The 11,904-nt window shown below is 46.3% G+C and overlaps 2 protein-coding genes across 2 annotated transcripts; both read right to left on the bottom strand.

Annotated features, from left to right (window-relative positions):
* Positions 1-278: 278 nt before the first annotated feature.
* LOC133903293 (uncharacterized) lies at positions 279-2,542 on the bottom strand. The gene is made up of 3 exons (XM_062344600.1): positions 1,620-2,542; positions 1,455-1,521; positions 279-604 (listed from the first exon to the last, which is right to left on the bottom strand). Exons 1-2 carry the CDS (start codon positions 2,354-2,356, stop codon positions 1,509-1,511), a joined length of 750 nt encoding a protein of 249 aa, XP_062200584.1. The 5' UTR covers positions 2,357-2,542; the 3' UTR covers positions 279-604; positions 1,455-1,508.
* Positions 2,543-4,083: 1,541 nt separating this feature from the next.
* LOC133904041 (putative disease resistance protein RGA3) lies at positions 4,084-9,836 on the bottom strand. The gene is made up of 2 exons (XM_062345524.1): positions 8,758-9,836; positions 4,084-6,599 (listed from the first exon to the last, which is right to left on the bottom strand). Exons 1-2 carry the CDS (start codon positions 9,792-9,794, stop codon positions 4,307-4,309), a joined length of 3,330 nt encoding a protein of 1,109 aa, XP_062201508.1. The 5' UTR covers positions 9,795-9,836; the 3' UTR covers positions 4,084-4,306.
* Positions 9,837-11,904: the final 2,068 nt, after the last annotated feature.

The following is an 11,904-nucleotide window of genomic DNA, read 5'->3' on the forward strand; positions in this document are numbered from 1 at the left end:
GACCATTTCGCGAACAAACGAGATCGATCCTGTCCGAATAACTGCATATGCTGGCATGTTAGAATCAGAAGGAAGCAGCTTACTAAAAGACGGGTCAGCTAACTGGCGCTAGATCCATGGTACCCTTCAGTTTTGACAAAAAATCTTGAAGCTGGTTTCCTGGTTGCATCATGGCTCTTTTACGTGCCAATGGCAGCGAGTAACTAGTGCAGATAACAACGATCACGGCAGTAGAATACAACACAGGTTTTACATTAGTTTTAGGATGCCACGTACAGTAGCGTGCAAGTTGAAGTTATCTGATTCGATAAGATTTCAGAATATTCCACAAACATGTACATAAACTTTACAAGCAAACGAAGAAGTGCAATGTAAGATTCTTAGTGCAGTAGGCAGAGTGTGTTTTACAAATTACAGAAAAAAAAAATTCCCACAAAGAAAAACGATTTCTGACAAATCACACAAACTAATTGTTACTGATCCATATGTTCTTGAACTGCTCTTAAGCTGTCCTTAGCGACTGAACAGCGTAACTGTCACATGTATCCTCTGCAATCTCCTTGGATAAGCTAGTAAGGCTATCTTCAGTTCCCTGACTCCTTTTCTGAGAAAAGAGAAAGATCAGTCACACGAACAAGCCAATTATGAAAAAGAACTATAGTAGATGTGCAAACATTGTTAAATAGTTCAGCTGACAATTCAAGTGGCAGGAAGCCTTCATCCGAAAAACCCAGTGAAGTTTTAGCGCCAACCACCAAGGGATGACATGTGAGCATATCATTGTAAGCACAAGATGTTTAATATTTTACAAACCACAATACAGAACCAAATCACCCCCACCCAAGCGTAAATTTTCAACTAAGAACTAGAAGATATTGTTGAAAATCCGCCATCACTAACAACATGCTTTGTTTTCAGGAATATCATGAACCAATACATATTCTGGAATCTGGGCCTTGGAGCCCATACCCTCTTCCTAAATTGAACACTTCTAGAATATCGTTGGTTAATTGCCATAACACAAAAAAACCTGGTAGCTTCCATAAAACGAAAGACCAAACGGGCGCACAATACCACAAATAAAAGGAGGAAGCAAATATAAAGCTTTACGGAATAACAACTTTTTAGAAACATCATCCAACATGATTACAAGCTGTCAAGAGCAGCAGCAAAACAATAAGTGAGAACAACTTGAGAGTCAATACCAATAAACCAGGGATCCAAACGGGCTCTGATGCCACAGGATCAAAGCAAATAAGCAATGCAGAGTAATTGCATGTCATAAATCTATTCGCATACAGTCATACACGCACTGCTCAAATACAATAAGTGAGAAGAACTTGAGAGTCAATACCAATCAGACAGCCATATTGTCCCTTAAATTGTGAAATGCATTGAATAAAACTAGTTTCATTTCAAAACTAGTCGAGCACTGGCTCACTGCAATTTCTTACCTTCACCGAACATTCTTTGCAAATCCTGCACATTACACCATGAGAATTCTTGCATCATCGTGCCCTCCTGCATCGAAGAAACATAAAGACAGCTGCGATCATACAACCGCAGCCAAAATGCAAAGCTGAAAAATCAACGGAACCAATCTTCCACCATTACACTACCTCGACGGGCGGCTCCGATCCGCTTGCCTCTCATTCCTCCCCGCAGTTGCAAGCAGGGCGCGCTCGCGCTCCTTTTCCTTGGCCTCCCTCTTCCTCCTCTCCTCTCTCAGCTCCTCGATGCTCTTCTTCCCCCCACTCCTCTTCCCCCCGCTCCCTTCCCCTGCATCTCTGCCCCTCCCATCCTTCGCCGCTGCCGCCGCAGACGCGGCGGCAGGGCTCGACATGTACCACGGCGCCGCCACGCCCTTCCCGGCGAGCCCGTAGCCCAGCCTGTACTTCTCCTCGTCGGGCCCCACCGCCCTGACCTCCTCCTCCTTCTTCCGCTTCTTAGGGTTGGTCTTAGGGTTCGCTTCAGGCTCCCGCTCCCGCGCCGCGCCCCTCCCCCCGTTAAGCGAGGCAAGCGCGGCGAAGTCGGACTCGCCAGAGAAGAGGTTGATGTGGTCGCCGTCGGAGGCGGCAGCAGACGAGGGGGCGTCCGCCGGATCCGCAGCGGGCCCGGCGCTGGCGGGAGGGTCAGGGGGCGGGGGAGCGGCAGAGGGCGAGTCGGACTGGAGGCCACGGTTGCGGCGGAGCGCAGCGAGACGGAGGTCGGACTCGCGTCGGCGGTCAGACTCGCGCTGGAGCTGTTCCTCACGGGCGGCGGCGGCCTCGTCGTTGCGGACCTTCTCGCGGTTGTCGAAGTTGTAGACGTTCCACCGCTTCTGCGGAAGGATGTTCAGCCCGCCGTGCCCGCCCATGGCTGCCTGCCTATCCGCGGTACTCGGTCAGGCTATTCCTCGCCGCCGCCGCCGCCTGTGGTGGGAGGCTCGGCGACTGGGAGAGATTGGGAAAACTAAGGGGATTTTTAGCGTCGTCCCCCCTCTTTTCTCTGTCTTTCCTGCGCGCCTCCGTCTCCGTAACGGAGGGTGCGGGAAAGGCAACCGGGTGCGGGCGTCGACACACGCTTTATCTTTTGTCCATCTGTTATATAATATTTATTTATTTTTTAAATTCTGTTACCTATTATATAATTTTAGAATAATTTAATTTAAACCATCACTTTAGATATACTTTTTTATCTATATCACTAGCTTATGTTACTGATATATAAGACTAGACCTCATATGTCATTGACACAGCTGATATTATAGATGAAAAATACATATAAAGTGATGGTATGTATACAAATTCTCGTATAATTTTTTTCTCGTAACTTTTTAACACAAATCTCAATACAAAATAAATGGTCTCATACGCCTGTGAGGGCAAGGCTAGTGGAATTTTTACTTAGGCCAACTTCAGCAGAGTTGACATCCAACACCGAAGAGGCATCTATATTGGATGCCGCTCGATATCACCCTGCAAAACAGCGATAGCGGAGTCCATATCGATTCTACAGTGAAACGGTGAGGAGGGAGACGTCCCTAAACTTGTGGCAAACGAGAGAACGTCGTATCATTGTGCGACAGAGTGAAAAAAAATGATTATAGGTCTAAAGAGATAAAAAATAATAGAAAATAGAAAATATGGTAGCGATGACAGATAAAAAAATAAAAAATAATATAATAGTGTTACAGATACTATAATAATATTATAGAAGACGAATTTTTAAAGTACATATACTGGGGGCCTCTATCTGTCTCACAAGCGACCTTGATTCGTCGACCTTGATTCGTTTTCTTCAGAGTTCTCGTTCAGTTTACGACGGGCTCTCGAGCCATCCGTCGAGCGTGCGTCCTGGTCGTCGTGCCACACGAGACACAACCGTCGGTAGCTTTTGTGGCGGCGTGACGGTTGGCTCCCGCGAGCCTCAAGCAAGTGCGGTGCAGTGCAGTGTGCTCGCCTGCTCGGTGAGTAGGGAGTGCACGGGGGGTTTCTTCGCGGCGCGACACCCTTTATCTTCGCTTAGCGAGTCCCCCCCACCTCCTTGCCGTAGTTGGTTCACGCTGCCACGTCGCTATTGGAAGGTTCGGCGCTCGGTCTCACGAGCAGTCTCCCGTGCGTATTGGTGGGGCCTCTCCTGCCTCCGCCGAGCGCAAGCGCCAACGGTTTTGCCGCCGCGTGCGCGACGTTACCTCGCGTCGCGCGTGCGCCCGGCGCCAGGGCCGGCGGTTTTGGCAATCGGCACGGGCGCGACGCCACAGGCATCCGTCTGATCTGCCGAGTCCCGCCGTCCCGCATGCGCGCGCGCCCGTGACGCTGGCCCTCCTGAGAGCAGGTTCGAGCCCTTGCACCTGCTCTTCTGATGCGGTCATGACTCGTGACCGCCTCGGCGCGCGGCGAGCAGTTGGGCAATAATCGCGACCCGTGGGCACCACACCCGTCCAATCCAACCCAAACCTCCTAGCAATGCCCCGCGCTGGCCGACTGGACGATGCAGTCCGTCACAATATGAACACCCTGTTTTGTTTGGCAGGGGCCTCAAGCTCTACCTCAGATTCTGAGGTTGCATGTTAAAATATAAGTATCAGTTTTTAGTCTAAAATAAATACAAAATGGCTCATATAAATATCTTTAATGTATCTTCAGCTCTAGCTTCACGAATTTCTAATGCCGACCTAAAAAACAGAAGGTAGCAGCACCAGGATAACAAGTAAAACAGTATGTTTGGAATGTATGAAGCAAGTACAGCAGGAAAAGAAAGAACATAATGCATTGTACATTTTTTATATCTCTGGAGCTTTGCCAGGATAACGAAACCGGGCTCATCAGCATTCAGCAGAAGTGGACACTTCACGTTCGTTAATCCACACTGAAAAGATGTTCCTGATCATGACTTGATCTACACTTCCTGCGTTCATGCAAGACCGCGCAAGCTGAGGGCATTTGTTAATGCTTAAGAACTGCATTGAGCGAGGCAAGCCTGTATTTGGCAATGACTGAATCGAACCACAGTCTGCAATCTCCAGTCGGACAAGTGAAATAAGGCCACTCATCTCCGGGAGATGAGTAAGCTGCCCACAAGCAATAATCTCCATGTCTTCCAATGCTCGCAGGTGTTGAATGCCCCTTGGCAGTTCCTGAAGCTGAGGGCAATGCCTTAACGAGAAGTGCCTCAGATTACATGGTGGCCAATCCTCAGGTATGGACACCAGTTGCTCGCAGTGGCTGATCTCAAGGCGTTGCAAAGATGTATGGGACCATCCTAACCCTGCGGGGAAGAGAATTGTCGGCAATTTGCAGAGGGTGATGGATATAGGAGAAGAAAGGGATCCCCATGATCCCCAAATCCACTCACCACTTGCATTTACATTCACGTACTTCAGAGAAGGGAACTTCCGAAGGCCACAAAAATCCCGTGACCCTTCCACTGTTATCTTTGTCAGTGAAGGGAGACTGTGGGTCACTTGTTCCAGCATGCCGCAATTCTCGAGAACAAGCTCAAGAAGACTAGGAAAAGCACATCTGTCATCCCCATCCCAACGCTGCAGTCTGTCCAGCCTCTCCAAATGCAGACTCTTCAGAGATTGGAAACTAGCTTTGTGTAGTCCATTATTCTCCTCAAAACTGCTACCACAAAATTCGCCGCAGTTCATGGAGGTCAACCTATCCCAACCTTTAAGGTGGAGATTTTCCAAATGAAGTAACAGCCCAAGGGGAGGAAGAACACTGCAGCTCTTGAAATCACGGAGGCTCACAGTGACTAGATTCGTGTAGTCTGCAGAACCAAGCCAACTAGGGCATACCATGCCTGTGTAACCTGAGAGGGTAAGCTCCTTAATGGTGGTGGGTGCCTTTAGGTGTTCTAATATTTGCTCAGCATGTTCGTTGTTGCTGCTGCTACATGGAAGCTCATGCTTTTGCAATAACTTCGTGAAAGCAAACTTCTTATCTTGTTCGCTGTTGTTGCTCCATGAAAGCTCCAGCTTTTGGAGGAACTGCTTGGAAGCCAATTGTGCTTGTGCAGCTTCATGCACATCCTTAACAAGATGCAGATTTGAAATGAGAAGTTCCCCTCGGAGATTGTTCAAATCAGCCAACTCTTCTATACCGCCTCCATGAGGGTGGACACTTAGAGAGAATTTTGACAGGGTTTGAAGATCAGTCAACAACCCTATATCCTTGGGCATACACCTCAAGCTGCAGACATTGTGGTTGGGATCACGGGTCATTACCAGATCAATATGCCTTAGCTTGCAAAGATTCTTTATTTTACGTGGCAACTCTTCAAGATCATAACAATTTCTGAGGCCCAGTGTTTGAAGATTGTAAAGACGACAGATTGACTCGGGTAACTGTCTTATCTTGGTGCCTTGAAGCTGGAGACACCGAAGATGTTTCATTTTTCCAATCGATTCAGGCAGATGAGTTACACCAAAATTACTTAAATCTAAGGTTCGTAGCCTTGTAAATATCTCCCCAATGTCATCAGGGATCCTTAGTACAATATCCTCAGAGCCACCCAAAACTATAAATGTGTGCAAGAACTCGCCACAGGAGATCACCTCAAACATGTCTTGACTGGCAACCTTGTTGAAGACTACTGTTAGATGCCTGACTTTCACTGGAAGGTCGTAAGGTCTTTCCATCATATAACATTTACAGTCTGCACCTGAGACATGTAGAGCAAGATCGTGCATCATTTCAGACAAGCTGTACCTGTGTCGTTCTCCAGTGGGGTCAACATGTGCTCGCTGGAAAAAGGATTGGCCAACTAAAGATCTGAAGTAAGATCTACCAGTGTCCTCAATTGTATCCCTGGACATAGGATTAGGTTGAATGAGACCCTGAGCCATCCAGAGCTTGATGAGCCATTCCTCCTCAAATTGGAACTTCTGTGGTATAATGGAGCTGTATACGAAACAAGGCTTGAGATGGGAGTGTAGTTGTGCATAGCTCAGTCGAAGTGCTCTAATGAAATCACCAGTACTGGAATCCCAGTTCTCCTCTCGCAGAATAGCTGCCCACTTGCTTCTGTCGTTCTCTTGGTGCAGTCGATGACCTAAACTGGCTGCTATGAACGGTACTCCTTTGCACTTCTGTAGAATTTCATCCTTCAATCTGCAAAAACAACCATTGTTGCAGCACTTGAATGAAGTTTAATGTTGCACGGGATATAGAAAATGCTTGAGGCAAAAGTAGTAAACATTAATAAACAAGTATAACATCTTGAAAAGTATAGCATTAATAGTAAACAATAATATGCATAAGTAACGAGTATAAAGTTATGAAAAGTTGAGTCTACATTTTTCTGCAGATGAAACTAAAGATTTGATCATCAGACATTTTGTGTGTTAACTCATTCAGAAAGTTGCAGTATAAAATCATAGTACTACAATATTTTCAAATGGGTTTCGCTTCTGTACTCTCTAAACTAATTACTTGGTTCGGATTTTCCTAGCCTTGCCCTGATCAAAATCTTCCAATTATACTCATCTCAAAAATGAAATTAACGCCATACTCTTGGCCCCGAGCAATGAATCATACATGCAGTGAACCACGTTGCGCTTCCATGAGAGAAATCCATGCTCGGTGTCTTCTTGAATTCAGGCGGAGGAGAACGCCTGATCGGTTGCTGCCCCCATGCATGGGTGCGGTGCAGAGAAATTCATCCTCGACCAAGCCCAAATATGAACAAACGAACAGAATTTAAAAGAGAGTTTACATGGGATCAACGATATAGATCTGGTTTGTTTCGATCTAGGAATTGGTGTTTCAACAAACAGGGATAAGGGCAAATTAATGATTTTAGATCTCACATGATCAAGACAGTCTTGCTGTGTGTATCTTGGCTATGGAGAGGCCAGTGACGGGCCCAGTGTTTTGAATTTGGGTGTACATATGATATTATATATAGCTATTTTTTCGATAACCGTAAATATCAAACAATGTCAAAATTCAAGGTTTAGACTGTTCATAATAATGAAAACATCTAAGGTAACTCTAATCTCCCAAGATTTGATGTTTTTATCAACACCGTTGATCCCATAAACGAGGCTATGATATACTCTATGAACTCTATCCTATCCATTCTTGCCACATTGATGCACACAGTCTGGTAGTCACATAACTTATTGCAAACTTATTCCAATCGATGCACACAAACTAATCAGAAAAGCTAAGATAACTCCCCTGCAAACTTAGTCCAATTGATACACACAATCACATTATTTCTAGTATAAACAAACCTGGAGCGGCAGTAGCGCTAGAGCCATCGCCTATGACGCCACGGCCACGCTCTGCCGCCCCCGCGACCCCGGTGGCCACAACGCAGCATTCAAGAAATCAGTTTCGAAATTAAAACAAGCAATCCGCTGTCGAATTGCATATTCTGTACAAATTGCATATTCAGCGAGACAAGCCGAGAGCATTTAAGAAAACAGTATTGCGCCACTCGTCGTCGCCACGCTCACGCCGCCAGCCGTCGCCGCATCGCCCGTCGTCGTCGTGCACGCAGGGCCGTGGCCTGCGCCACCCGCCGTCATCACGCATGAGGGGCCGCAGCCCGCGGCACCGAGGCCCACGCCGCCCACCGTCGCGGTCGCACTTGCGCCGCCCGCCGCTGCGCTCGCACTTGCGCCACCGTCGCCGCTCACGAGGGGCAGCAGCACGCAGCGCCGAGGCCCACGCCGCTCACTGTCGCACCGCTCGCCGCGCTCGCACCGTCAATCTCCATCTTGGTTCGTGCTTGTGTGTTGGCCAGCCACAGTTCGATCAATGGATTCGGAGTTGGGCTAGGCAGCGTCTTGGGCCACATTCTCTGTGTTGCGTGTTAGGCTAATAGAGATAGGAGTTGCCGAGTTCGATCAATATGATATAGAATGATTTTTTCCCCTAAAAATTTGGGTGTACATACGTACACCTATAACCTTTCTTAGGTTTGCTCCTAGTAGAGGCAGAGAGTAAACTCTTTTTTGGTTGTATCCCCAATGAATGATAAGAGTTAATAAAACTTGTTTTTATGAAAAAATGATCAAGGCAGTAGAGCCAGTTACAATTAATACAAATCCGCCCTTTAATCTTAATAATCACTTGCTTTAAGATTTGTACATTTTAAAGAGGAATACTGAAGCAGAACTTTTTTCAATTTACTACAGTAAATTTTCATCTGGACTATTGCAACAATCAACAAGCAGTTCAGCAAAGAAATTGGGTGCCCTATTTTAAGTACTTCTAATAAAAGTTAATATAAAAACTTGTAGCTACAATCTAAAAGTACCTGTCATCGAAATCCCCAGAATCATATGCATATTGGCAGAATAATAACCAGCAGTCCTCCTGTTCCAGCCCTTTCAAGTGATATGAATCTAACGTGCCAATATCTTGAGCAACTACCGCACTCCTCGTTGTCACTATGATCTTGCTTCCCACAGCACCATTGAGCAATGGAAGTTTGAGCTTCTCCCAGTCATGCCAGCTCTCTCTCCAATAGTCATCTAGGACAAGGAGGTATCTTCTTCCTCGCAACAGCTTTTCTAGGTGCATCTGGAGGGTGTTCAGGTTGTCAGAAAGAAACGGACTGCCTTCTATGGATTCAATGATAGATGCAGTTATCCTTTCTATACTGAACTCATGTGACACATGAACCCACAGCTTCAGCTCAAAGTACATTGATACACGCTCGTCGTTGAAGACTAGCTGAGTAACTGCTGTCTTCCCGATATAAGCTTCCCCCTGAATTGGCAAGACAGCATCCTTGGGCTTCAAATCAGACCAAAGAAGCATATTTACAATGTTCTCCTGATCATTATGTCTACCATAAACAGAAGTTGGGGGAAGAGAGCTGCTCTGATGGAGCCTGCTGCCTTCGTAGTGTTGGCCTATATGGCCATGGACATCTACTTGTAAGGAACGCATTCCTGCAATACTTTGAGTTCTTTCAGCTATTTCATTGATCTTCTTTGCCATAACACGCATGAAGTTTTGACGCCAAGGATTCAGTGGAGAAATAAATTTGCTGTTGCGCAGAGAGACAAGATGGATCACCTGACGTCGTTGAACTTCGTAGGAGTACTCATCCAAAACCTCCATTGCATCGTAGCTGATATCTTTCAGCGTACCAAACAATACTTCCTGTTCACCAGAAAGCTGTATATTGCCAGATTCTCTAAGAACAGCTTGAATCATTTCCACATTAGAAAGCAGAATTTTCCACTCATTCTCAAGACCATGTCCAGACTGCAGCTCCTTCTTCACCAAATCTGCAATTGCCTGGACAAGGACTTGCAGAAAAGCTGAGAGTAAAGCTTCACCCATTGAGAGGATTGAGTGCCTTGAGGTATAATGCTCAGTATGGAAGAATGCTCACAAGTACAAGAGAACATGGCTTCACACGCACAGGGGCCTCTTAAATAGGATAACACTGAAGAAAATGCTAGACTAATGGAAAAAACCAGTAAGCGACTTGGAACTTGTCAAGGTCAACTGACCCTAACAGCGTAATAACCGACATAATCAACACGAAACGACAACTGTAATACGACGGGGTCAAGCTTTTGAATGGAATGTACAGGGAGCGATGTGGAGATCGTTTTCTTTTTGCACTGTATTAATGAGAAGGAAAAGAATAATCGAACAAACTCAGATGGTTAAAGCATCCATATTAACAAAATTAGAGCTCAAGAGCAGACTTAAATTTTTCACAACTTGTAGTTTTAAATCACCAGTTGTTTGAACCAAGGACGAAGCATCACAACAAGTGGAGCAAGTTGACTGCCAAGGACAAAATATCGCTGTCAGCAGCTGTGACTTAACTGTGACACTGCTCGAATAATTACAACCTTATACAGCTCGTCCTATGCCTACTGCAGTAAATCTCAAATTTCTTAGTTTCCATTGTTTAGTATATATCTGCATGGAATATTCATTAGACTATCTTCAACGGATTCTTATCAGGGTCCAGAATTTTTTCACGAAATGATTTTCGTTCCCTTCAGCAATCTAACGGTTTTACTTCACGGTTTTCGTCACAAAGGGATTCCCAAGATCATTCCTTTTAGGAAGGGATTCTCTCTCCTTACCTTCGAAGTGAAGCTGTTGAAGATGAGAGAAAATAAAAAGAATGAGAACGGGTAGGAGAATTGGGAAGGAAACGAAATGAAGGGAATATGGTTGTGGATGGTCTTACGAGGCAAAGAAAAGAGTAGGAACTCAGAATTTGGCCGACAATAACACACCAATGCCAAGAATGGGAACAGGAAGAGGAATCGAGAAGGGAACGAAATAAAGGGAATATGGTTAGGGATGGTCTTAGACCACTCAAGCCACTCAAGCTAGCTATCTCTCCCAACTCTCCATAACACTAGATTCTCCCTTTTTGGCATCTAAGACCAAAAACATAACACATCTAAACATCAAGAGCCAGAGGAGACAGAGAAGTCAACGTTGCTGAAGAAGGTCGCATCACGAACTAAGAAGCGTCAGACTCGGAGTCGGATGCGGAAGAGTCAAGCTCAGCGGCAATGACATCGACAAGAGGTGAGAGGGATCCTGCAAAAACTTGACCAGAGGCTAAAAGAGCAGGAACCTCTGACGACACTGCGTCGAGACGGGGATCGGAGCTAGAGGTATAAATCCTGAGTTGCCATCTCCTGAACGATCTGGCTCTGCATAGCCCGAAGGGGAGAATTTGCCTTATCAAGCATGGGTTGAGCGGCTGGAGGAGGCGGCTCGACTGACTACTGCTAAGCTGGGACAACAGAGTAAACATTGGCCTCTGTGAAGTCCCGACAGGCTGTGAGAAGATTCCGATGGAGAAGAGTGCTAACAGTGGAAAGCCTGACATTGGAGAATCCAAAAGACTGCTGATACGACCTGGGAGAGGACTCAGAGCTAGAGCAGGTGCTCGAGGTGCAGCTGGCAACTTTAGACATGTATGCTGAAATAGGAACAGGGACATCCAAGTGTTGTTCTCTCTATTCGACCGAAGTGCTGCTAACATAGCCTCATGCTGCTGCTGGATCGACTGCATAAGCACCATCTGCTGCTCCTGCTGGTGCAAATAGTCAACATGAAGCTTTGCAGCTGAATAGCCTACTGCTGCATGTGCTGAAGAATGAGAGCAAGCTCGGAAGACTGAGCAACAGGACGTACAAGAGGTGTCATCTCAGGTGCTGAAGAAAGTGGACCTGAAGTCTGTGGTGCAGCCTGAGAGGAACCTCTTGCATCGGCATCGTGAGACCTAGCGGGAAGTACTCCACGTCATCTGAGTTGCTGTCACTGTCCAGGTCAAAGAATGCTTAAGGTAACTCTACCTCGGCCTCAACTAGGGCCTGGTCCTCAACTGCAACTCTCTCTCTCTCTCTCTCTCTCTCTCTCTCTCTCTCTCTCTCTCTCTCTCGGCAATTGAGACTTGCTCCTGAGCGTG

The sequence above is a fragment of the Phragmites australis genome, chromosome 21, assembly GCF_958298935.1.
Source record: "Phragmites australis chromosome 21, lpPhrAust1.1, whole genome shotgun sequence".
NCBI lineage: Eukaryota > Viridiplantae > Streptophyta > Magnoliopsida > Poales > Poaceae > Phragmites > Phragmites australis.

Coding starts and splice junctions, on each gene's coding strand:
- LOC133903293 (XM_062344600.1), bottom strand. CDS start 2,356: ATGGGCGGGCACGGCGGGCTGAACATCCTTCCGCAGAAGCGGTGGAAC.
- LOC133904041 (XM_062345524.1), bottom strand. CDS start 9,794: ATGGGTGAAGCTTTACTCTCAGCTTTTCTGCAAGTCCTTGTCCAGGCA. Junction 6,600..8,757: donor TCTGGGGATTTCGATGACAG/GTACTTTTAGAT, acceptor TTGTTTTTGCAG/ATTGAAGGATGAAATTCTAC.